The following is a 26,774-nucleotide window of genomic DNA, read 5'->3' on the forward strand; positions in this document are numbered from 1 at the left end:
AATAAGTCAATCAGCAAGAGATCTGAGAAAGATAAGACTAAATGCCAGAGTGGTATCACTGTAGAGGCTTTTTAATCCAACTAATATTTGCAGAAGAAACCCCATAAGCCTCTTTTCCACATTAAAATCCTTCTCCTATATAAAGATAGTTCTTATGCTCTCCCAGATTCCTCTTTTTCTCCAAGCTAAATACATCTCCAATTCTTTCGATTGATTATCTATTATTCTGACTATTCTTTTCTCTATCACATCAAAATCCTTGCTAACTGTGACACTCAGAAGTGAACTCCAAATATAGTTCACCACACAACAGTATAATCTGGGACTCTCACTTGATTTTCTAGGGGCTATGCTAGTGTAGTACATGGCAGCATTAGTTTATTTGACAGACATCATACCACCGACCCATTGAATTGATAATTCATTAAAATCTCCAGATCTTTTTAAGACTAAGAACTATTCTTCTCTTTCTGCCTCTACTACCAATACATCCACAATGAAGTTGGTTTTTTTAGCTAAAGTGTTAGACTTTACATTTTCTCTATTAGATTTGCCTTGTAGTTCTAGCTTCTAAAAATCTTTTTGTTTTTTAACTATTATGCAGTATATTACACAGTTCTGTCTCCTGCAAATTTTATACATATCATTTATAACTTCACCTAAGTCATTAATACAAGTGGCACAGGGTAAACCTACAACCCTGGGGCACTCTAAGGTTTCCTTTGTTTCAAGATGATAATCAAACCATTAACAGCTACTCTTTTGAGTCCAGATGTTTAAACAGCTCTGAATTCATCTAAATGAACTATCAAGTGGCTTAAATCTATTATTTCTACAAGAATAGTGCAATAAACTTCCTCAAATGCTTTGCTAAAACTATATATAGCATTACCAGGTTAGTAGCCCTCTCAAAAAAGGAAAGATAGTTACTCTGATATAATCTATTCTTATATCTTGATGGGGGTTCATTTCTGAAATGTCAAAAGAATTTAATCACAACATAGCTATTTTACCAGTAAGTAGGTTCTATGACAAGACCCCTAATGATAGTGTTATAATGAGATTTCAGTTTCTCCATGAATAGCACGTTTATTTAAAATACTAGTTTAAGATAAATTAGAAGAACCAAATAAGGAGGAAGATAAGCTACATTACATTGCTTTATCTTCAACATGATATTTTATGTAAAATAATTTTCAATTTAATTTCAAATGACCAAAATATAAACTGAAATAAGGAAAAACTTTTATTCCTTCATCATTTCTATGGTATACTGACATTGACAGTGAGATGAGAAACCTCTCTGAAGATATGAATGATTTTAAAATTGATGTGAACTAAAAAATAATGTAAATATTTAATCAATATGTGTTAATTATAATGCATTAATTCAACATCCATGCTCTTCTGCTTCCTTGTTGTTTCTTAAATTCATCCTTTCCTCTCCAATTTCATTGCCCTCATCTCCTCTGGTTTAGGTTATTCTTACAGTTTCCTGACTGGGGAAATTTATTTTGTTGCATCACCATCTGTGCAGTCGACCAGTTTTACAACTAGTAAAATACTCATCTCATTTACGAAGAGTTGTATATGGCTGAAAGAACAAGAACAAATTTATGTGCATAATAATTGTGATTGTTATATCAGGTAGCACTTTTTTAGCCTAATAAAGTATTGCTAGGAGATATATTGCCATAGACAAAGGAAAAGAATAGCTTACAAGAAAAGGATAAAGTAATGCATAAAACATGAAATTATCTACGAATAATTACACAATAAAAGTTATGTTTATTCTTAGGTTCTAGTGAATCAAAATTAGAATTGTAGAACAATTAACAATTTGTTCAGTTTGGGGAACAATTTTCTTCTAATATTTTCCTTTAATCAAAGGAAAAAGCAAATTAATAAGTTGACATAATGTTAACTTTAACCATCTTGCATTTTAACATGTTTAATGGAAACTTAAGGTTATATATGAAAAATTAAAGTTATAATTACCAGCTCGAGAATAAAACATACCCCATTGTTGAAGTATGTGTCTAAAACCTTCAGAGCAGTCTCTCTTCGATTTTCATCTGAAGCCACCTCATATTCTGCCTAGGAAAGAAAAATGGGGAGAAATTCTATCTTTATATATTAAACAAATTAAAACCAAAATCAAATATATATCTACATACAGAATAAATCATTCAAACTAAACTGTATGACTAATTACTGGATTCAGTGAAGCTTTTTTAATTCCTTCATTTTATTTTATTTATTAATTCTCCTAAGATCATCTCTTCCTTTCAAAATTTCCTAATGCATTCTGGTTCTTTCCTGTAGCCCTATCTTATAAACTTATGATCTACCTACTGCCCACTCCCTACCACAGTAAATTGCTCACTTGTCTCATGAGATAATTCAGAAAATCTCCAGTTTTTTCACTAATGGAACTTACTTATTAATAAGCTTATACTCATGTAAACTTTAGATTTAGGTGTGGACTAAAGAGATCATCTAGTCGAACTTCATTTTACAGTGAAGGAAAGTTGATTTAAGGAGAGATTATCAGTTATTAAGATAGTTAGGTATTAGCTAATGCTCTGCTTTCCTAAATTCTATGATATACTTTGATATGAGAGCAATAAACTAGATGAAACAAAAATTTAAAAAATTGAATATCTTAAGTATACAAGCTGTTATAATGAATTAGGTTTTGAAGATCATATAAAAAGAGTTTCATTTTATATTTGTTCAGTTTTAAAGAAATATATGAATAAATATTTTAAGAGTTAAGACTAAATCTCTTTCTCAATCAACAATTTTTAGATTACTATCGGTCTTTGGGAAAAAAAAGGATTTCATTTTATATAAATAAAGGTGACTAAAGGAAAATTCATCTGATTTCCCCCCCCTATATTTATTCCTACTGTGAAAGTTAAGCAACCTTTTGGTTGGTACAATATGTACCTGGATAAAGTAAGAATGAAAATTACTCCAAAGCATGAGAGGAATTTAAAAATATGGAGAAAACATCTTTGAAATTTTTTTACCCATATTCTTTGTCACTCAAAAGATGATTTTCAAGATATCATTTAACTTTTATACTGAGAGATGGTAAATGATAATCCATTATAATCTACCCTAGATAAGAGAATTTTAGAGACTGCAGTTTATAGGCAGACAATTCCCCTAAAATTCTCTATTTCTCCTAAAATAATTATCTTTGCCACATTATCATTATCAAGGCAGCTGAACTCCCTCTGTTCATATTCAAAATGTGACTTCACTACCTGTGTCACACTGGGCAATTCATTAATTTCTCCAAGTTTCAGTTTCCTTATCCAAAAAACAGATACCTATCGTACTTACCCTCAAATAATTTTTAAAAGGATTAAATAAGATAATATCTGTAAAGGGCTTTTTGTATTTTAAAGTATTTTCTTAAATTATTAAAGCTTTTTATTTTCAAAATATATGCATAGATAATTTTCAACATTCACCCTTGCAAAACTTTGTGTTCCAAGTTTTTCCCTTCCTTTCCCCAATCCTCTCCCCTAGACGGCATTTAATCCAATATATATTAAACATGTGCAATTCTTCTAAACATATTTCTATAATTATCATGTTGCATAAGAAAAATTAGATCAAAAAGGAAAAAAAGTGAGAAAGAAAACAAAATGGAAACAACAACAAAAAGAATGAAAATACTATGCTATGATCTACACTCAGTCCCCACAGTCATTTCTCTGGATGCAGATGATTCTCTCCATCACAAGATCATTGAAACTGGCCTTAATCACCTCTTTGTTGAAAAGAGCCTCATCCATCACAGTTGGTTGTCACATAATCTCATTGTTGCCATGTACAATGATTTCCTGGTTCTGCTCATTTCATTTGGCATCAGTTCATGTAAGTTTCTCCAGGTCTTTCTGAAATCATCCTGCTGATTGTTTCTTATAGAACAATAACATTCCATAACATTCATATAGTATAACTTATTCAGCCATTCTCCAACTGATGGACAGTCATTCAGTTTCCAGTTTCCTGCCCCTACAAAAATTTTTGCACGTGTGGGTCCCTTTCCCTCTTTTATGATGCCTTTGGGATACAAGTCCAGTAGAAATACTGCTAGATATGCAGAATTTGACAGCCCTTTGGGGCTGTTCTTCAGAATGGTTGGATCATTTCACAACTCCACCAACAATGCATTAGTGTCCCAATTTTCCTACATCCCTCCAACATTTGTCATTACCTTTTCCTGACAGCCAATCTGAGAGTTATATAGTAGTATCTCACAGTTGTCTTAATTTGCATTTTTCTGATCAATAGTGATTTTGAGCATTTTTTTCATGACTATAAATGGTTTTAATTTCTTCATCTGGAAACTGTTCATATCCTTTGACCATTATGAACTGGAGAATGGCTTAAATTCTTATAAATTTGAGTCAATTCTCTCTATATTTTTAAATTGAGGCCTTTATCAGAATCTTGAATATATATATATATATATATATATATATATATATATATATATATATATATATATATATATATATATATATATATATATTTTTTTTTTTTTTTACCAGTTTATTCCTTCCCTTCTAATCTTGTCTGCATTGGTTTTGTTTGTACAAAAACCTTTTAACTTAACTTAATCAAAATTACCTATTTTGCATTCAATAATATACTTCAGTTCTTCTTTGGCCATAAATTCCTTCCTTCTCCACAGATCTGAGAGGATAGTTTATATCCTTTGTTCTTCTAATTTGTTTATAATATCACTCTAAATCATGAATGATATAAGCTGTTAGGTGTAGGTAAGTGTCTAGTTTCTGCCATATTAATTTCCAATTTTCTCAGTAATTTTTGTCAAAAAGTGAGTTTTTATCCCCAAAATTAGGATCTTTGGGTTTGTCAAACACTAGGTTACTATAATTGACTATTGTGCCTTGTAAACCCAACCTATTCCATTTGACCGACTATTTCTTAACCAGTATCAGTATTAGGGCTAATAGAGCTAGACCACCTTCATTTGCTTTTTAATAAAAAAATTAATCCCCTTGAAATTCTTTATTTTACAGAGCTAGAAAAAAATAATAACAATTTCATGGGAGTTTGATTGGTATAGCACTGAATAGGTAGTAATGTCATTTTTTGTTATTTATTATTGGCCTACTCATAAGCACTTGATATTTTTCCAATTGATTACATCTCACTTATTTGTATAGAAAATGTTTTGTAATTGTATTTATATAGTTCCTGACTTTGCCTTGGCAGATAGATATTTTATATTACCTAGTTATTTTAAATGGATTTTCTCTTTGTATTTCTTGCTGCTACACTTTGTTGATAATATATAAAATGATGATGATTTATGTAGATTTATTTTGTATCCTGCAACTTTGCTAAAGTTGTGAATTATCTCTAGTAGCTTTTTATATGATTCTCTAGGACTCCCTAAGAATGCTATCATCTCATCTACAAAGAATAATAATTTGGTTTCCTCATTACCAACTCTAATTCCTTTAATTTCTTTTTCTTCTTTTCCAATACAATACCAAATAATAATTATGATAGTGGGAAACCTTGTTATATCCCCGATCTTATTGAGACTAGTTCTAGTTTATATATTATGATTTATTTATGATTTAGTTAATCATATCTAGTTTCTTTTTTCCTTGATCTGAAATTTAGCTACAATATTCCTTGGAGTTTTCATTTGGGGATCTCTTTCAGGAGGTGATCAGATTTACTTTTTCAATGGCTATTTTATCCTCAGGTTCTAGGATGTCAGGGCAGTTTTCCTTAACGATTTCCTGAAACATGATATATAGGCTCTTTTTTACATTATGGTTTTCAGGTAGTCCAATAAGTCTTAGATTGTCTCGTCTAGATCTATTTTCCAGGTCAGTTGTTTTTCCACTAAGGTACCTTACATTTTCTTTTCTTTTCTTTTTTTGGTTTTGTTTGACTGATGATTCATTGAGTCATTCACTTTCATTTGTTCAATTCTAATTTTTAGTGAATTATTTTCTTCAGCTAACTTTTAAAATCATCTTTTGAATTTAGCCAACTGAACTTTTAAATGAGGTATTCTGTTCATTGGATATTTTTTTCCATTTCACAAACTGTATTTTTCAATGAGTTAGTTTCTTTTTCAAATGTATTTTGAAAGGAATTATATGCTTTTTCCATTTCATCAAATCTATTTTGTAAAGAGTTATATGATTTTTCCATTTCACTAAATCTATCTTTAAGGAGTTTTCTTCAGATAATTTCTTTGTTTCCTTTTCCATATTCTCCTGCAAAATTCTTATTTCCTTGCTCATTTTTTCTCCTAACTCTCTTTTAAGATCCTTTTTGAATTCTTCCAAGAGAGCCTTGTGAGATGGGGATCAGTTCATATCACCCTTTGGGGATTCATCTGGAAATGATTTTCCTGTAATGTCCTCAGGGTTAGAGGTCTGTTTTCTGCCTCCATAAAAGCTGTTACTCCAAAACCAGTTCAGAAGCTTGATGTAGTCTTGATCTGAGGGACACTAGGAAGACCTCGGATAAAGGCCTGTCTACTCTCTGCCATCTTGACTCCACTCCATTTTAAAGCAATTTATAAATGTCAGTTATTGTTGCCATAGAGGCAGTGAGGATGTTTCAGTCATTCCCTGCATAAATATCATTCCAAGAATTAAGTACTTTTATTCAAGAGTGAATAAAAATGTGTCCTCACCTTAATGTTTTTAAAATATAAAATCTAAGCTAGAAACAAAAATATAATGCTTAAAAGTTGCTGAAACTGTGAAAGACCTGAATTTACTATCTCCCACTTGGATATAAAAATGAAGTAATAATACCCCAAATAAAAAGAAAACTAAACTTCAGTGATTAGGATATTAACAAAATATACAATTTTGTCTCTGCTATAATGTACGTGTGTGTGTGTGTGTGTGTGTGTGTGTGTGTTGTGTGTGTGTATGTTTCTGTGTAAGTAGTTGGACTGAATTTTGCTTTCTTACTGACTGACAGGTGTAATCATGCATACATGCACTTCAATAGACAGACACCTCCCAAAGCAAATTCAGTCCATCCATCATTTTGGCAGAGTTTTCTAATACAATCTAGTTCAACATATTAGGCAAATCAAAATGCTCTTTGCCTTAACACAGTAACACTACTGCATTAGAGTGTCTAATATATGAGAGTGTCTAATTTATGAGGGTAAGTGCTCCAGAATGAGGATATTGCTTGAAGAATAATTTTGGAAAACCTACAAAGTGAACATTTTTCATTGCTTTGGGCACAATAGGCTCTGGGACACATCTAAATGGAAGTGGCTTAAAAATCGACTTTCCTCATGGCTAGCTAGTATAAGATACAGAAAATGAGCCCTAGGGAACTTAAGGTACTTGCCCAAGGTCACAGAGATATTAAGCATCACAGGTAGAATTTGAACCCAGATTCTCTGATTCTAGAGCCTTCTATTTCTATTCTTGCAGCTAAAGTCACTGCCACAAAAATGTCTTCTAGGTTTCTTACTTAAATTTGGTCCTAAAGTGGTTCAAAAAAAAAGTTTCTGAGTTTTCTTAGCCTAACATTTATTTGCTATGACACTCCTACCCAGCCATGTATGTTTCTTTGAGTTTTTCAAGTTACTATCTCCTTTTATGGTAAGGGTTAGACCAGTAGTAAGAGAATCAACATCCTTGAATTGAACACTTAATGCTATTATCTAAGATCTAATTAGTTTCCATGGAAAACTGCTTATTCATTTTGAGCTTTTAGTCAATTTGAAATAGGTCTTATGTGTGCAGTTTCATATTTGTTAGTCCTTCTAAGTAGATTGTGAATTCCTTCAAGGCACTAACCAAATCTTACATTTCTTCTGTAACCCCCCTCCCCCCCCCCTGCACCTAAGCATGTATATTAGATAAGATGACAGAAAAAGATAATGATGAATGTTGGAGGGGATGTGGGAAAACTGGGACATTAATATACTATCAGTAGAGTTGTGAACTGATCCAACCATTTTGGAGAGCAATTTGGAACTATGCCCAAAAAGCTATCAAACTATACCCTTTGATCCAGCAGTGTCTCTACTAGGTCTGTACCACAAAGAGATCATAAAAAAGGGGAAAAGGATCCATATGCGCAAAGAAGTTTATGGCAAACCTTTTTGTAATGGCAAGAAAATGGAAACTGAATAGATGCCCATCAGTTGGGGAATGGCTGAATAAGATGTAGAATATAAATGTTATAGAATATTATTGCTCTATAAGAAATGATTAGGAGGATAATTTTAGAGAGGCTTGCAGAGATTGATGCTAAGTGAAGTGAGTATAACCAAGAGAACATCATATACAGCAACAAGATTATAGATGATCAACTCTGATGGACATGGCTCTTTTAAACAAGTAAGTGATTCAAGTTAATTCCAACAGACTTGTGATGGAGAGGCATTTGCATGGAGTAAGAGGACTATGGGGAATGAATATGAACCACCACATAGTATTTTCATCTTTTTGTTGTTGTTATTGTTTGCTTGCTTGTTTTTTTCTCTCATTCCTTTTCCTTTTGATCTGATTTTTCTTGTGCAACATGATAAAGGTAGAAAAATGCTTAGAAGAATTACATATGTTCAATTTATATTGGATTCCTTGCTGTCCAGAGAGGAAGGAAGAAGAAGAGAAGATAGGGAGAAAGAATTGGAACACAAGATATTGTGAGAGCAAATGTTGAAAACTATCCTTGTATGTATTATGAAAAATGAAAAAATTATTATTTTTAAAAAATGAAAAAGGATGGTTTTCCCCTAAAAAGATTGAAAGTTAATTAGTTGAGGGAAATAAGATTTCAACTGTTCATCTAACTTTACCATCACCTAAGATATAAAAGCCCTATATACTTGTCCTCAGGATTCCTTAGGTTTAATCAATTTCCCACTGAAGAGTCAACACTTTATCAGTACACTGACTATATTGGTAAAATGTGGAGGAAATATGCCCCAATGAACCAATTCTCTTTCTTTACTGAATATCCTTTTCATACGATTTGAGTAAACTTTCTTTTGGTAAAGGTTATATTGTCTACAAGTCTCATTTCATTCTGATCCCAAGCCTGAACTACTGGACCACATGAGTCAGAACTTGTCTATACAAAAGGGCAACCACAGAAATTATGAAACAAGGAATAAGAGTACAAGGACATCTCTTAAAAAGTAGCAAATTCTGTTCAACCTGATTGGGCCTTTTCTTACATTGTCTTTCATTTCCTTTTGACTCAGTGTATCAGAGGATGATGGGAAATGAAAAGATACTTTTCAGACAGTCAAAAGAACATTTCTTGGAATTTCAATTTCTCTCCAAATGAAATCAATATAATAAAAATAAAAACTAATACTCCACTTAAAAGCTATCTAGAAGGGATGTTACTTGGGATTTATTAAAACATAAGCTTTAATGCTAAGTACATTACAATTTTACACAAAAGAAATTGCTTTATCATGACAATCTGATATCAAGAAAACTGGTTCATCCATTCTTATATCATGGCTCAAATGAATTTAAGAATAATGAAGTAATTTACTTTTTTATAGTATGTACCTATTATCTTTTACAAAAATGCAACCATGCAGTCAAAGTAAATTATGTAAATTGCTTACCACTGCATCCAGAAATTCAATGCATTTCTTTAGATCAAGCTTCGTATCACAGAACTGCCTGAAAAGTAGTCTTCCGATGGGCTGTTTGTCGCAGAGACTATTATAATCCTTTTCTAAGCATGAAAAGAAAAAAGACAGAATCACAACTATTCAAAACTGTAAAATGATTTTCTCAAAATTTTAGCTTACATATGACACAGTGAAAATCAAAACATTATATGCAACTTTAATAGTTTTTAAATAGAAAATAAAATGTTCATTTTCATGAACAAACATTTCAAATGCCGGCAAAGGGGAGAGCAAAGATAGTCCAGAAGAAGTATCTTATGGCATCTTTGCTTTCTTCCACATCAATTCATTCTATCACTAAAAGAAAACTATATTTGAAAGCAGAGTTGGGTGTGGGACAGCTAGTTGGTGTAGTAGATAGGACACCAACACTGAAGTCAGGAGGGCCTGAGTTCGAATCTGCCTTCAGTCACTTACCACTTCATGGCTTTGTGACCCTAAAGAAGTCACTTAACCCCAATTGCCTCAGGAAAAAAAAAAAAAAAAAAAAAAAAAAAAAAAAAAGCAGAGTTGGGGATGAGGTTACAGGGATTGAAAGGGAAAAGAAGGCCAAAACTTAAAAAAAAAATTTTTTTTGCTCAACAAAGTAATTCCTAGTATTTATTTAATGCTTTCAAATACTCTACTTCATCTCTTTTCTAAAAATTTCAATAGTATTTATTTTTCCAATTATATGTAAAAATAGTTTTCTATATTCGTTTTTGTAACATTTTGAATTCTAAATTTTTTTCTTCCTCACTCCCTCACCTTTCCCTCTCCTGGAGAGTAAGCAATCTGATATACCTTATACATGTATAATTATTTTAAAACACATTTCCATCTTAGTCATATTGTAATAGGAAAGTCAGAATAAAAGGAAAAACTGATGAGAAAGAAAATGAACAAAGAAAAGGTGAAAACAGTATGCTTCAATCTATATTCAGTCTTCATAGTTCTTTCTTGGGGCATGGATGGCATTTTCCATCCCAAATGTATTGGAATTATCTTGGATTATTGCATAAGAATGAATCTATCATATCTGATTATCATTTAATTTTTCTTCTTTTTTTATAGATTTTTATTAACAAAACATATGTATGGGTAATTTTTCAATCCTGACCCTTGCAAAACCTTCTGTTCCAACTTTTCCTGTCCATCCTCCCTCCCCTTCCCTTAGATGGCAGGTAGTCCACTCTCCACAGTTATCTTGCTGCACAAGAAAAATCAGATCAGAAAAAAAAAAAAAAAACCTGAGAAGGAAAACAATAATACAATCAAACAACAACAGTAAGAGTGAAAATGCTATGTTGTGGTCCACACTCAGTTCCCACAGTCCTCTCCCTGGGTGTAAATGGCTCTCTTCATTACTGAACAATTAGAACTGATCTGTATCAATTTATTGATAAAGAGAGCCACGTCCATCAGAACTGTTCATTGTATAGTCTTGTTGTTGTCATGTATAATGATCTCCTGGTTCTGCTCACTTCACTTAGCATCAGGTCATATAAGTCTCTCCAGGCCTCTCTGAAATCATCCTGCTGGTCATTTCTTACAATAATATTGAAGAAAAACAATAATATTCCGTAATATTCACATACCATAATTTATTCAGCCATTCTCTAATTGATGGGCATTCACTCAGTTTCCAGTTTTTAAACACTACAAAAAGGGCTGCCACAAATATTTTTGCACATGTGAGTCCTTTCCCTCCTTTAAGAGCTTTTTGGGATATAGGCCCAAGAGAAACATTGCTAGGTCAAAGGGTATGCACAGTTTGATAACTTTTTGAGCATAGTTCCAAAGTGCTCTCCAGAATACTTGGATCCATTCACAGTTCTACCACCAATGTATAAGTATCTCAATTTTCCCCTATCCCCTCCAACATTCATCATTATCTTTTCCTGTCATCATATCCAATCTGAGAGGTGTGTAGTTCTGATCAATAGTGATTTGCAACATCTTTTCATAGGACTAAAAATAGTTTCAATTTCTTCATCTGAAAATTGTCTGTTCATATCCTTTGACCATTTATCAATTGGGGAATGGCTTGATTTTTTATAAATTTGAGTCAATTCTCTATATATTTTGGAAATGAGGCCTTTATCAGAATCTTTAACTGTAAAGATGTTTTCCCAGTTTATTGCTTCCCTTTTAATCTTGTCTGCATTAATTTTGTTTGTACAAAAGCTTTTTAATTTGATATAAACAAAATTTTCTATTTTGTGATCAATAGTGATCTCTGATTCTTCTTTGGTCACAAATTCCTTCCTTCTCCACAGGTCTGAGAGGTACATGGTCCTATGTTCTTCTAATTTATTTATAATCTCATTCTTTATGTCTAGATCATGAACCCATTTTAACCTTTTCTTGGTGTATGGTGTTAAGTGTGGGTCAATGCCTAGTTTCTGCCATACTAATTTCCAATTTTCCCAGCAGTTTTTATCAAATAGTGCATTCTTATCCCAAAAGCTGGGGTCTTTGGGTTTCTCAAACACTAGATTGCTATAGTTATTGACCATTTTATTTATTTATTAATTCAATAGTTGTTTTTTTTTTTGGTTGCAATTTTATTAATCTCTCCTTTTTAGAATTTGAAGTTTAATATTGATTGGGGTTTTTAATTTGCTTTTTTTCTAGCTTTTTAAATTGTAAGCACAATTCACTGATCTTCTCTTTCTCTATTTTATGCAAGAAAGCATCTAGAGATATAAAATTTCCCCTTATCACCGCTTTAACTGCAACCCATACATTTTGGTATGTTGTCTCAGTATTGTCATTCTCTTGGATGAAATTATTAATTGTATCTATGATTTACTGTTTTACCCATTCATTCTTTAGGAAGAGACTGTTTAGTTTCCAATTACTTTTTGTTCTATTTTCCCCTGGTTTTTATTGAACGTAATTTTTATTGCAATATGATCTGAAAAAAATGCATTTACTATTTCTGCCTTTCTGCATTTGATTTTGAAGTCTTTATGTCCTAATATATTGTCAATTTTTGTATAGGTTTTGTATAAGTATATTCCTGAGTCCATTCAATTTTCTCCAAAAATCTACCATACCTAACTTTTCTAGCATTCTATTTATCTCTTTTAACTTCTTTCTTATTTATTTTGTGGTTTGATTTATTTATGAGAGAGCAAGATTAAGATCTCCCAATATTATAGTTTTGCTGTCTATTTCTTCCTGCACCTCTCTTAATTTTTCCTTTAGGAATTTCCATGCTATACCACTTGGTGCATATATGTTTAATATTGATATTGCTTCATTATCTATGGTACCCTTTAGCAAGATATAGTTTCTTTCCTTATCTCTTTTAATTAGATCAAATTTTATTTTTGTTTGATCTGAGATCAGGATGGCTATCCCTGCTTTTTTTTACTTCACCTGAAGCATAATAGATTGTGCTCTAGCCTTTTACCTTTACTCTGTATATACCACTCTGCTTTAAATGTGTTTCTTGTAAACAACATATTGTGGGATTCTGGCATTTAATCCAGTCTGCTATCCGCTTCTGCTTTATGGGAGAATTTACCCCATTCACATTTACAGTTAAAACTACTAATTCTTTATTTCCTGCCATCTTATTTTCCCCAGATTATACTTTTCCCTTTCCCTCCTCCCTAATATTTAATTTATGAGCACTATTTCTCTCAAGCAGCCCTTCTCCTTTAGAATCTCTCCCCCTTTTTTATACACCTTTCCCCTACTATTTATTTCTGTTTTCCCTTTCCTTTCCACTTTTCTCCTCCCTCTTTTCAATAAGGTGAAAGAAGTTTCTCTGTAAACCAAATATGTCTAATATTTTCTCTTTGAACTAAATCTGATGAGAGTAAAATACACACAATGTTCATTCCCCTTCCTTTCCCCCCCCTAAAATGTAATAGGTTTCTTCTGCCTCTTCATGAGACAGAATTTCCCTCATTTTACCTCTACTTTTCCCTTTTTCTGGTACTATCCCCTTTCCACCTCCAGTTCCTTTTTTATATTATAACAGTAAAATCAAATTATATATGCACTCTCCATGTATACCCATAATGGAAATACAGTTCTCAAGAGTTCTTTTTACCTTTTTATGCTTCTCTTGAGTCCTATATTTGGAGGTCAAATTTTTTGTTTAGCTCTGGTCTTGTTATCAGAAATACACGGAATTCACCTGTTTCACTGAATGTCCATCTTCTTCCCTGGAAGAAAATGCTCAGTTTAGCAGGGTAGTTTATTCTTGGCTGCATTCCAAGTTCCTTTGCCTTTTGGAATATCAGATTCCAGGCTAGATCTTGGGTCATCCTTATTGTGGCTCCTCGGTATTTGAATTATTTTTTCTGGCTGTTTGTAATTTTTTTCCTTGGTGTGATAGTTTTGAAAATTGGCCATGATATTCCCCTTAATTTTGGGGTCTCTTTTAGGAGGCATTCAGTGAATTCTTTCAATGGCTATTTTACCTTCTGATTCTATGACATCATGGCAGTTCTCTTGATGATTTCCTGAAAAATAGTGTCTAGGCTCTTCCCCCCTCCCTCAATCATGGTTTTCAGGGAGTCCAATAATCCTTAAATTGTCTCCCCTAGATCTATTTTCCAGGTCAGTTGTTTTCCCAAGTAGGTATTTTAAATTTTTTTGGTTTTGCTTGATTGATTCTTGATGTCTCATCATGTCATTCATTTCTATTTGTTCAACTCTGATTTTGAGTGAATCATTTAATTCATTTACTTTTTTTTTTTTTTTAACTTCTTTTTGTATTTGTCCAATTGAATTTTTAAATGAGTTGTTTTGTTCTATGGATTTTTGTTTCCCCATTTCATGAATTCTGTTTTGTAAGGAATTATTTTCTTTTTCCACTTCACAAATTCTGTTTTCCTGGGAGTTTTTTTTTTTTTTTAACCTTTTCTATTTCACAAATTCTGTTTTTCAGGCAGTTGTTTTCTTTTGCCACTTTATCTATCTTTTGATGAGTTATATGCCTTTTCCAAACCCTCTTGCAGCGTTTTCCTTTCCTTTCCCCTTTTTTCTTCCAGCTCTTTTTGAGATCCTTTTTAATTTCTTCTAGTAGAGTCTTGTGTGATGGGGACCAGGTTATATCACCCTTTGGGGCTTCATCTGGACACAATCTGCTTTTAGTCTCCTCAGGGTTTGAAATCTGTTCTTCTCTTTCACCACAGAAACTATATAGTTAGAGTTTGCTCTGCCTTTTTACTCGTTTTTAAAAAAATGTTGGGATCTGCTTTTAGGGCTAGGAAGGTTTTCCAAACTTCCTCTATAGACACCAGCAAAGTGGTAGCAGAATGGCAGCAGCTGTGCTAGGATTGTGCTGACTCACTCCCAGTGCTGGATTGGTGTGGACAGGTCCAATGAGACTCCGGTGCTTTGGAGTTCACTCTTTACCTTTTATGTGTTGGATGTTTTATAACTTCTCTGCTGTCTACTGGCTCACAACCAGGGCAGAGTAGCCAACACTGTGGTAGAGTCCTCCCTCTAGATTCTCATCTGGTCAGAGCCTGCACCCCAACCCAGGTCTGTACAGCATGCACTAGTGTCCTGCATTTGGCCTCCCTCCATGCCTGACCAAAACAGACCTTTTCTGGCAATCTTCGAAATTGTCTTCTGCTGTTAATATGCTGCATTTCCAATATTAGCGAATTCTGCCAGTCCAGAACCAATTCAGAGGGTGATTTTGGTAATTAGTTGAGGGTCCAGGGAGAAGTTCAGAATGAAGTGTGTGTCCTCTCTGCCATCTTGGCTCTGCTCCCTGATTATCACATAATCTTGCTGTTACAATGTTCTTCCAGTTTAGCTCATTTCATCAGTATTAGTAACGGTTCAAGTAAGTTTTTCCAGGCTTTCCTGAAATTAGCCTGCTCATCATTTCTTATGGAACAATATATTCTATTACATTCATATACCATAATTTATTCAACCATCCCCCAAATGATAGACGTACATTCAATTCCTTGTCACCACAAAAAGAGCTGCTAGAGAAATTTTTTGCCCAAGAGGGTCCTTTCCTCTCTTTTAAGATCTCTTTGGGATACCTGCAGTGACACTACTGGATCAAAGTTATACAGTTGTATAATACTTTGGAAATATGCTCTTCAAATGGCTAGATCAGTTCACAACTCCACAGAATGCATTAGTGTTCTAGTTTTCCCAACATTCATCTCTCCAACATTCATCATTATCTTTTCCTGCCATCTTAGCCAATCTGAGAGATGTTGAGGTGGTACCTCAGAGTTGTTATAATATACTATTTCATTTCAAAGAAGTTAAATCAAGAAGTTGATATCAGAGGTCAAATTTGAAGAGGTCTTCCTGAATTCAAGACCAAAATTCTTATATATTGTGTCACTTTAACTTAAACATTATATGTATCATAGAAAAATGTATATATTTCCATTCCCTTACACCTGAATAGTGTAAATAACAAATAACTAAATGGAGAGTAGGAAAACAGAACTGAGTTTCTCTTGTCTTTCAACTCAATCTCTCTATACATGATTTAAACTTTCTACTGTTTACCTATGTGAAAGAAGACAATATTACACTACTAGATCTACTTAGTAATTGTATCATATTTACATATCCTATGGAGTCTATATAAACATAGATGGTATTTTTCAATTGCTTATCCCTCAAAATAATTTGTTTGTAAATATTTGAATGCTAATTTTTATTTTAGATCAAAAACTTTTAAAATGCTTAAAGTGTATGTATAAAGTTAATTTTAGCAAGCAGGTAAGTCAATCTAATACAGAAAGCTTCCAATTTTAATCTTTATTGCAAATACAAAAATGCATGTCTTTTAAATTATGCTTATAAAATGTTAATCCAAAGACATACTTTACTGCAAGTGATTAGTAATTAATTTGCTCATTAAAAGAATGCGAACTTTGCTCTCTTACACATTAAAAAAAAAAAAAAAAGCCCACTACATCATCAAATGGAAAATCAAAGTTCAAGTAATATGAAAATTACTTGGCAGAAATTAGGAGGAAAACAAAGTCATTTTCTGACATCACTATTTCTGTACACTAGCTGTTTTAATGATATTCACTAGCAGTTCTTCAATCACTGAATAAACCATTTAGAGTAAATTTATTAGTAAGTTATGGATAGAAGAATTCTATGAACTACATTTAGAGTCACACACAGAAAAAAGTAGTCATTTAAGTTGTCAACTTATTTTCTTTAATTTAAATCAAAGTACAACAAATCTTCTGGGTATTAAGGAAGGTGAGAAAGTTTTATATGAAAACCAACAAATATAGCTGTTGCTATAGTACGTGGCTATCACCCAAGTGCATGTCTTTATCTCAACTTAGCCTAATTGATCTCCTTACCTCAAATTTCTCCCTATCAGCTACCCAAGAGATTTTCCTCAAGTAAATGTCTGACCATGTCACCTCTTTCTCAATAAACTGCAGTGAAGACCCAAGATCAAATGTAAAAAACCTTTATTAATACACTCTAAGATCCTCAAAACTTGAATCCTTCCTATGTTTCCAGTTTTTTTGTTTGTTTGTTTGTTTCATTCCATGCTCTAACTACAATCCACTTTATATTTATCTGCTTGAGACTTCTAACACTATCCTCTCTCCCAGTTTTAGTTAGAAATGGTGATCCCTTAGGCCTAAAGCTTTAGTGCTCTTCTTCCTCATCATTCATTGCCTCTTAGAATTTTTGTTATTTTGTTGTTTAATCCTTTCAGTCATGCCATGTCTGACTCTTCATGGTCCAATTTGGGACTTTCTTGGCAAACACTGGATTAGTTTAACATTTCCTTTTCCAAGGGACCTGTATGTGCCAAAATGTTTGTGGCAACCCTTTTTGTAGTAGCTAGAAACTGGAAAATGAATGGATGCCCATCAATTGGAGAATGGTTGGGTAAATTATGGTATATGAATGTTATGGAATATTATTGTTCTGTAAGAAATAACCAGCAGGATGAATACAGAGAGGCTTGGAGAGACTTACATCAACTGATGCTGAGTGAAATGAGCAGAACAAGGAGATCATTATACACTTCAACAACGATATTGTATGAGGATGTATTCTGATGGAAGAGGATATCTTCAACATAGAGAAGATCTAATTCAGTTCCAATTGATCAATGATGGACAGAATCAGCTACATCCAGAGAAGGAACACTGGGAAATGAGTGTAACTGTTTGCATTTTTTGTTTTTCTTCCCAGGTTATTTTTACCTTCCGAATCAAATTCTTCCCTTGCAACAACCACCAAAAAAAAAAAAAAAAAAAAAAAAAATTCGGTTCTGCACATATATATTGTATCTAGGATATACTATAATATACTTAATATGTATGGGAATGCCTGCCATCTAGGGGAGGGGGTGGAAGGAAGGAGGGGAAAATTTGGAACAGAAGGGAGTACAAGGGATAATGTTGTAAAAAATTACCTATGCCTATGTACTGTCAAAAATGTTATAATTATAAAATTAATTTAAAAAAAAAAAAAAAAAAAAAAAAAAACATTTCCTTTTCCAGTTCACTTAACAGAAGAAGAAATTGAGGGAAACAGGGAAAAGTCATTTGCCCTGGGTCTTTCTGATTCCTATCCATTATGCCACCTACTTCTCAGCTTCCTTCAAATCTCAGTTCAAATTGATTATTTCTGGAAGCCTATCCTAGTCCCCTGAAAGATGCTAGTGCCTTATTGTTTGAGAAGACTTCCCATCTAGCCAGTATACATTTAATATATACTGAGTTGTTTCCATATGTCTCTTCCATTAGAATGTGAATTCACTCTAGACAAAGACTGTTGCTTTCCTTTCATGGTAATCCCAGTGCTTAGTATCATAAGGGACATTTAAATGTTGAATAAATACTTGACTGATTGATAGAATTTTTTTGATTTTTGACTGAAGTCTAGGAAAGACAAGATCTGCTCCAGAACATTCTCAAATGAAATCTTACTAAAAGTTAGGCTTCAATTAATGAATTGTCTGAAAAGCTATTCCTACATAAATGAAATTAATTATACAAAAGAAAAAAAAAATCTATTAATCTTGAGTAATGCTACTTGACGTAGGAGGCTGCAAAAGACAAAAATGTGTGTTGTCTGGTGCATGTATGTAGCACCTACTAGGAGGCTGAAGTTGATGAACTTGCTTGAGTTCATATTATACAGCACTAATATAGTGATCCTTCTAGTAAGAGGAGAGGAAAAATTGCTCAAGTTGGAAATGGAAATCAGAAAGCTTCTGTTCAAGTCAGCCCAAGACTACTAAACTGGGTGATATCTCAAAAAATAAGACAAAACTCCCTATAAGTGTCCTTATCCATTTAGGACTATAGGATTTAGAGCCAAAAGAGACTTTAGAAATAAAGAAGTACCTTTCGAAATGAAAGCAAAAAGGGATTACTTAAGTCGAAGTTATTAAATTACGTCTAGCAGAAATTGGAAATGTTGACATCTCAAATTCCAAGTTCTAAAATTTCTTCTCTGGTCACCATCTCTTGCTGTTTATTTTCTCCTACTACCTTCCTCTTCGAATGAATCTGGACTTAATACCTCCCATGACCAGAAATGTCTCAACTTTTTGTGATTTTCCCAGTTCCTCAACTCTTTCTGGTCTCTGTTTTCCTCTCTTTTCAGTCGTAACTCTAATTCAGTAAACAATTCCTGCATCTTTGAAATATATCCTCTAAGTGACTGGTCTTGCCTAGTCATCTTCACTGTTCAATTTCTAGAAAGAATCTATATTCTGATGCCTGTATTTCATATCACTGCCTACTTCTCAAAGCCTTGCAATATGTGTTTCCAACTTTATCATCTATTAAAATTGTACTCTCCAAGTTCAGAAATGATATTTTAATTAATAAATCCAACAACCTACTTAGTCTTTCTTCCTCCTTGGTCTTTTCTTAATACTTTACACTACTGAGTACCTTTCTCTATTTGACATAGCCTCTCCTTTTTGCTCTAATGATACAAATCTCTCAGTTCTATCTGTCTGATTGCTCCTGAATCTCTAGATTCATAGTCTTTCTTCTTCCCCTCATTTGAAATATCTCCTGAGACTACACTGGGGTCCTCTCTTTTCTCTCTAAATCCACCCATTGGAGAAGTAAAGTCAAGATGGTGGAGACTATATTTTTACAGATAAATAATTCACAGAAACAAGGAATATATGATATTTTTTAATATTAAATACTCACATGCATACAGCTTTGCATCTGTAGAGGAACATGCAGACCCTGAAATTCTCTCTTCCCCCAAAATTAAAGTTTCTCATATACATGAGGTTCACATAAGATATATTTCTTGATAAATGTAACCACATATATCCTTTGTTCACTGAAACTTTGTTAGTGACTGTTTAATAATATCAAGTGTCCTTGACATTAAAAAGCAGTAATCATATTGGTTACTAGTTAAAAAAATTTTTTTTTCATGGATCAGTCTAGACAGGGAGAAATAGGAACAATTGTACTTAGTAATTCATTATTTGATAAACTAGAAAACATCCATAAATTACTGTGGAAAGAACTTCCTATTTGACAAGAATTATTGAGAAAATGAAAGAAATCTGGTAGAAATTTGGTTTAGACTAACATTTTATATTATATTCAAATAGATCTGTAATTTTCATCAATTGGGAAGTTCTTTCCCAAGTATAAAGTCATCTGCTCCTGTCTAACTTGGGAGAATCTCATCCCTATCATTTCAAAAGTTTCCCACGAGCCCCACCAGACTGCTGGAGGCCTTCTTCATGTTTTTCCAATGTGGTGATGGGAGTTAGTGAAGTATTTTAGTTGTCTAACTATTAAGACACTGGTCCCATGTGAGAAACTCATCTTCTCTTTTGGTTATATAAACTTCTGATGATATCTTTGTTCTCTTTTGAAATAACTTCTTTTTTTTTTTTTTTTTTTTTTTTTGGCTTAATAAATGTTTGTTTATTGATCACCTCTATACACTAAAGATTGAGCAACCATTCCTCAAATGACGGCATTCCTCAGATTTCAATTCTTTGCCAATTCCAATTCTCCAAAAGAGCTACATTTTTGTACATTCTTAAGTTTGCTTTGTATAGCTCTAATCCTTCCCTTAAAATACACTATACTTTCCTTCTTGATCTCACCTTTCCTTATGTCCTTATTGAATGAAATGTATTACTATAACCAACTATGTGTGTATATTCATTCCTCCCTTTAATAATGGAGATAAGAGTGAAGTTCAAATGTCAACTGTTCCTCTCGTGTCTTCCTTCTTGTTTGTATAGATTCCTACTTGGATACCCAATTATATTGTGCAGAAATTTTCCAGATATTTCTTTCCTCTGCCTTCCCCCTAACAAAGGGCTGGGCATAAGAAGTGACACAATGGATAAAGAACTGGTCCTTGAATCTGAAGATCCGAGTTAAAATTTAGTCTCTGACATTCTGTGACTCAGGCAAGTCAATTAACCTATCTATCTCAGTTTCCTTAACTGTAAAATGGGGGAATAATGAAATAATTTAAAAGCCTCTTCCCACCCGCCATCTGTCTTTTTCCCTCTCAATAATGAAGATATGTTTATCTGGAAGATATGTATAATCACTCAAAGGAGTGAAAAGGACTAAGAAGGGAATAAAGAATTCTTTTGATAAGATTTCAGTTTCAAAAATTACAATCAAATGAATACTCTACAGAAAAAGGATTCTTAACCCAAAGTCTGCAAACTTTTTTTTTTTTTTTTTAAATGAAGCTGCATTTCAAAACATTTGATCTCCTTTGTAATCCTATGAGTTTTATTTTATGTAGTTTAAAAAAACACTGTTCTGGGAAGAGGTCACAGGCTTCTAAAATAATAATAATAACAACAGATCTTCACTGACATAAAGGCTAAAAGCCTCTGCTATAGAGAACTTGCCAACAGAATGTATATTTGAGACAACAACATAGATCCTAAACCATAGACCATTATACAATCAAATTGTACATGTGTTCAGATCAAATGAGATTATATTTGCAAAGCACTTAGTAAAGTGTCTGGAATATAGTAGGTATTATATAAAATGTTTACTGCCTTCCCTCCTTGCCCATTATCTTACAGATCATAATATAAAGTAATTAAAAGAGAAGCAGAACAGGAAGATGATCAGGGGGTAAATTTTTTAACCAAAATAAGGGATAAAAGCAATTACAAAAAATAATCTACTCAATTAAATGAAATTGGGAAGCTTTTGCAAAAACAAAATCAAATCAACTAGGACAAGAAGTGACTGAGGGAAAAAAAAAATCTCTCCACTGTACATCATCAGTCTGATTTCTAAGATAGTCAATTAAAAGAAACACATGACCACTCAAGTCATTTGCCACTATGTAGATCTTCAGGAGATATGAACAAACAGCTCTCAGAAAAAAACAAAACAAAACAAAACTCAAAAAAACAAACTATTAAAATTATATGATAGAATATCAAATTTATTAATAAGAGAAATGAAAATGAAAATGACTCCAAGGTTTCATTTAACAAATTGGAAAGATAATAAAAGATAAAATACTATGAAAACTCTTCAGTGCTAAAAAGGCTAGGGAAAGACAAGCACAAACACAATAATGAATTGTTGGTAGATCTATGAAATTCCAACTATTCTGGAAAACTATTTGAAATTATGCAAAGTAATTAAACATCATACCTTCTGACCCAGAAGCTTCATCAATATACATATTCCCCAAGGAGGGCAATGACAAAAAAGAAACACTCCTCTCCCCATATACAACAAAATATTTATAACACCATTTCACCTATGTAACAAAGGACTAGAAATAAAGTATATGTCTCATCAGTAAGAGAAACCACTAAAGAAAGTTACAAACTATAGAGAAATATTTTCTTCAAGAAAACACCGAGTAGCTGTTCAACATGCTACACACACACACACACACACACACACACACACACACACACACACACACACACACACACACACATTCATTGTATTTGAAAATTGTTACTCTTATGGGAGACATTCTTGAATCAAGTATGTATAGTCAGATTACTAACTTGTTACAGCAAAGATCAAAATGAATACCAAACTAGGCATAGAAATGAAGTAGTTCAACTTGACCTATTTAAACAAGTTTGTAGATGCCAAAAAAAGAGGAAATAGAAAAAGCTTACTATGAGTCAACAACAAAGCAACATTACAGGAAATAAAATAAATCAAGACTATATTAACATAAGAGTTTCTATCAGTTTCCTAACAGAAAATTATAAATAATCAAAATTTGCCCTAGTCAGATCATATCTATGTGTTTACTTCTAAACATCAAATTTTAGGAAAGGCACATATAGACAGTCTTTAGTGTGTTCAAAGGATGACCAGATTGGGGAAATAAAAAGGAAACTATGCCATATAGAGCCTGGTGGAAAGAATTAGTAAAATTTAGTCTAGAGAAAAGAAGACTTTCTGGAGGGGCAAAGGGAAAGACCATATTGCTACTATATAGTACTATATTTGAATAGCTGTCATTTTGATTGTTGTTGTCTTTCATTCTGGAAGAAGAGCATGACATCAGGGACATGATGTTATGAGTTGTAAGTAATCTGGATTTAAGTGAGGGCTGTGCAGCCACCTACCTCAGTTTCCCCTCCACAGCCATTGGGGTCCAGTGCATAGATAAAGATCAGGACGAACAGAGATGAACTTAGATGCAGGGGAAGACCCTGGTCTTTTTTAAGCTAAAGTCTTGAATAGGTCTCAGTTTGACTATAGCAACTGTCCATTCATTGATTAGGACTAGGTAGCAATTGAAGCATTTAGAAGTGGGATTATAATTGTCTACCAGGCTCCAGAGGGCAGATGGAAGATTCGAGACCCAAGCAATAAAAACAAATTTTATATTCCTATAATGAAAACTTTCCTTACAATCAGAATTAGCAGTAAAATAGACTGTCAGAGGAAGAAGGGAATTAACTATTATTGGGGAAGTTACAGAAAAGGCTGAATGGATTGTCAGAAGGGTTGTAGAAAGTATTTTTGTTTAGGAATCGTTAGAAAAGATGACTCTGTGTGCCTTTGAACTTTGTGATCATGTGATTCAACTAACTGGGTGATTACTTATAGAAAGTGTCTCAAAGGTTTACAGTTTACGCCTTAATACTCTTTAATAAATATCTCAAAGTACAGTTTAAGTCTTAATATACTTTAATAAAAATAATAAGATTCCATAAACTTAATCTGTACTAAGACTTCTGGGACATTATATATAAAGAACTTTTCATTGGATTCTTTTAAAACAAAATCCTCATCAATTTAAAATAGTATTTTGTATTTATTTGAATATTATTTAAATAATTTAAAGTATCATTGATTTACAAAGATATTAACCATATAAAACTTTTAAGGAAATATATATATATATATATATATATATATATATATATATATAAAAAAGGTATATACCCATATATTTATTATTAAGAGTGAGCTACCTGAAGGATTAAAAACATTAAAAAAAATCAGGTTCAATATTTCACCAACTAACTATGGTATAATATAGGGAAACATTGTTAACAGATATTTTCACTATAACTTAATAGTCAAAAAGGTTAAGATATAAGAATAACTTAGTTTCAAGCTACCAATAGCTAAGTAAATTAATTGTCATTTATAGCTTCCCAAAATAAAAGATAATTTACTTAAAAATAATAATTTTAAGTCATATACAAACTAAAAAGGAAACCCCCAAAAGAGTGATCAAATATCTTCTCTACTACATTATTTCAAATAGATATTTTCCTTTCATAAAAAAGAAGGCAAATAAGTCACCTATAACTAGGAACAGCTGTGCAGTTTTATTCATTGTGACATCTGTTTAGAGAACATCCTATCTATTTGCATTTAAATCAAAGGGGACAGATGCTCAAAGAGCCAACATTGATTACTTTATTTTTCTAAATGATTAGCAAATGAACTGAAATGCACACCAAAATGACTTTATGCTCCAAATATACATAAATTTGTAATTCTATGACTTAAGAAAATACAAACAGTAGTCACCACTATAATTCTGATGTCCATAATCAAGACTACACATTAACCATTCCATTCCATTCAGGAGATTACAAACATCATTTCAGCACTTTCTCTGTGGAACTCGTTATGCTAGGGAACAGAGATACAAAAATGCAAAAACATAAACTACTGCAAAGATATGATGTTTATACATGTAAATATTACACAAGAAAGACTAAAGCATGGCAAAGGAACAATCCAGAGAAACTAATCTAGGAGCATAAGGGAATAATAGAAATCTTCTAGTTTTAGAGGGAAAAGGGAACTGAAGAGAGAATCAGGAAATTTTTATAAAAATAATAATAGCTTTTTATTTTCAAAATATGTTAAAACCTTGCAAAACCTTGTATTCCAAATTTTTCTCCCTCCCTCTCCTTTTTCCCCCCTCCCCTAGACAGCATGTAATCCAATACAGATTAAATATGTTCAATTCTAAATTTATTCTAATTTTCATTTATCATGCTGCACAAGAAAAATCATATCAAACGGAAAAAAATAAGCAAGCAAACAACAACAACAAAAATGTGAAAATACTATGTTGTGATCCACAGTTAGTCCCCATAGTCCTCCTTCCTGAATGAGGATGGCTCTTACCATCACAAGTCTATTGGAACTGGTCATAATTCAAAACAGTCAAGTCTGTCACAGTTTATCATCATGTAATCTTGTTGTGTACAATATTCCCTTGATTCTACTTATTTTAATCAGCATCAGTTCATATAAGCCCTTCCAGGTTTTTCTAATATCAGACCACACATGATTTCTTATAGTACAATAATGTTCCATTACCTTTACATAACTGGAACTTATTCACCCATTCCCCAACTGATGGATATCTACTTAGTTTTCACTTTCTTGTTACTACAAAAAGGGCTGCTACAAATAGAGAATTGCAAAAAATATTCAATTCCTAATGTATACAAACCATAAAGTGGAGATGCTTTATGTTGCCATTTGCTATATTAACATATATATTAAAAATACTTGTGTAATATGGTTTTTCATAGCCTTCTGGGAGCCATGATGATGGATTAAAGAGGAAAGTGCCTGAGCTCTCTCATATGTACCTCCAAACAACTATAAAATAGTACTCTAAATTGAGTTCTGGAATGGCAGAACCAACAAAAAGATGGGGTGAAACAATTTTCTAATCCAAGACAACTTGGAAGATTGTTAGGGAAGGTGTCTGTATTGCTTAGGCAGAAGAGGAGCACTGCCAGGGGAGGCAGAGGTCCTGAGCCACAATGCAGCAGTGGGCAAGCAGCGAGCCCCCTTCCCATATAGCTACTGTGCATAATTCCTCTATTCAACCTCCTCCATGTGCCTCAGCATACCAACAAGGGAACAGTTAGAAGCCAGCACCAGACTTACCCTTTCTCATTCCCTCCCCCCATGCATCAGCAGAGCACCAAGCACAATATATATCTATATTACCCCTAGTTCTGCCCCCTGTCCCACCCAACCCCTTAGGCCTCAGCACAATTCCAGGTGAGCTGCCAAACTTCCAGACTTCCTCCCTTCCAGGTAGGACCAGCCATGTCCCCATCCCCCATTTCCTTCACTGCCCTTCCCCCAAATCAAAGCCAGGGCCAGTCAAGCCACTAGACCTCCCAAGGCCCAGTATACAGCAAAATGTCTCAGGGAAACACTAAACAAACAGACACGGCCTATAGCCCTTGTCACAAGAAACTTGGACTTGTACCCCTTCTACCGAGGAACAGAGTTCAACTTTAAAGGTAACAAAATAGGCTGGAAAAGACAAGCAAAAACCAAAAACAGAAGCTGACCATTAAAAAGTACATTGACATGGAAGATCAAGATTAAAAACTCAGAACAGGATAATAAAGTCAAGATGTCTAAAGTCAAAACTTCAAAGAAAAATATGAACTGGTTTCAAGTCGAAAAAGACCTTCTAGAAGAGCTCAAAATAGATTTTAAAAGTTAAATAAAAGATGGTAGAAAAATTGAAGAAATGATTATAATGCAAGAAAATCATGGAAATGGTCAACAGCTTGATAAAGGAAGCATCAAAAAAACTGGAAAAAGAGGTACAAAAACTTACT

General features: G+C 33.0%; 1 protein-coding gene across 3 annotated transcripts in view; it reads right to left on the reverse strand.

Annotated features, from left to right (window-relative positions):
* Window positions 1-26,774, reverse strand: part of GRK4 (G protein-coupled receptor kinase 4) — a 119,087-nt gene that overhangs the window by 57,162 nt on the left and 35,151 nt on the right. For 2 of the 3 annotated variants that reach the window (XM_074275008.1, XM_074275007.1), the window contains exons 3-4: window positions 9,644-9,756; window positions 1,999-2,097 (exon numbers count right to left, since the gene is read on the reverse strand). In XM_074275008.1, the coding sequence (XP_074131109.1) occupies window positions 1,999-2,097; window positions 9,644-9,756 (212 nt within the window). The remainder of the gene's footprint in view (window positions 1-1,998; window positions 2,098-9,643; window positions 9,757-26,774) is intronic. The other variant, XM_074275006.1, reaches the window with a different exon arrangement.

This window comes from Sminthopsis crassicaudata, chromosome 6 (genome assembly GCF_048593235.1).
Source record: "Sminthopsis crassicaudata isolate SCR6 chromosome 6, ASM4859323v1, whole genome shotgun sequence".
NCBI classification, from domain to species: domain Eukaryota; kingdom Metazoa; phylum Chordata; class Mammalia; order Dasyuromorphia; family Dasyuridae; genus Sminthopsis; species Sminthopsis crassicaudata.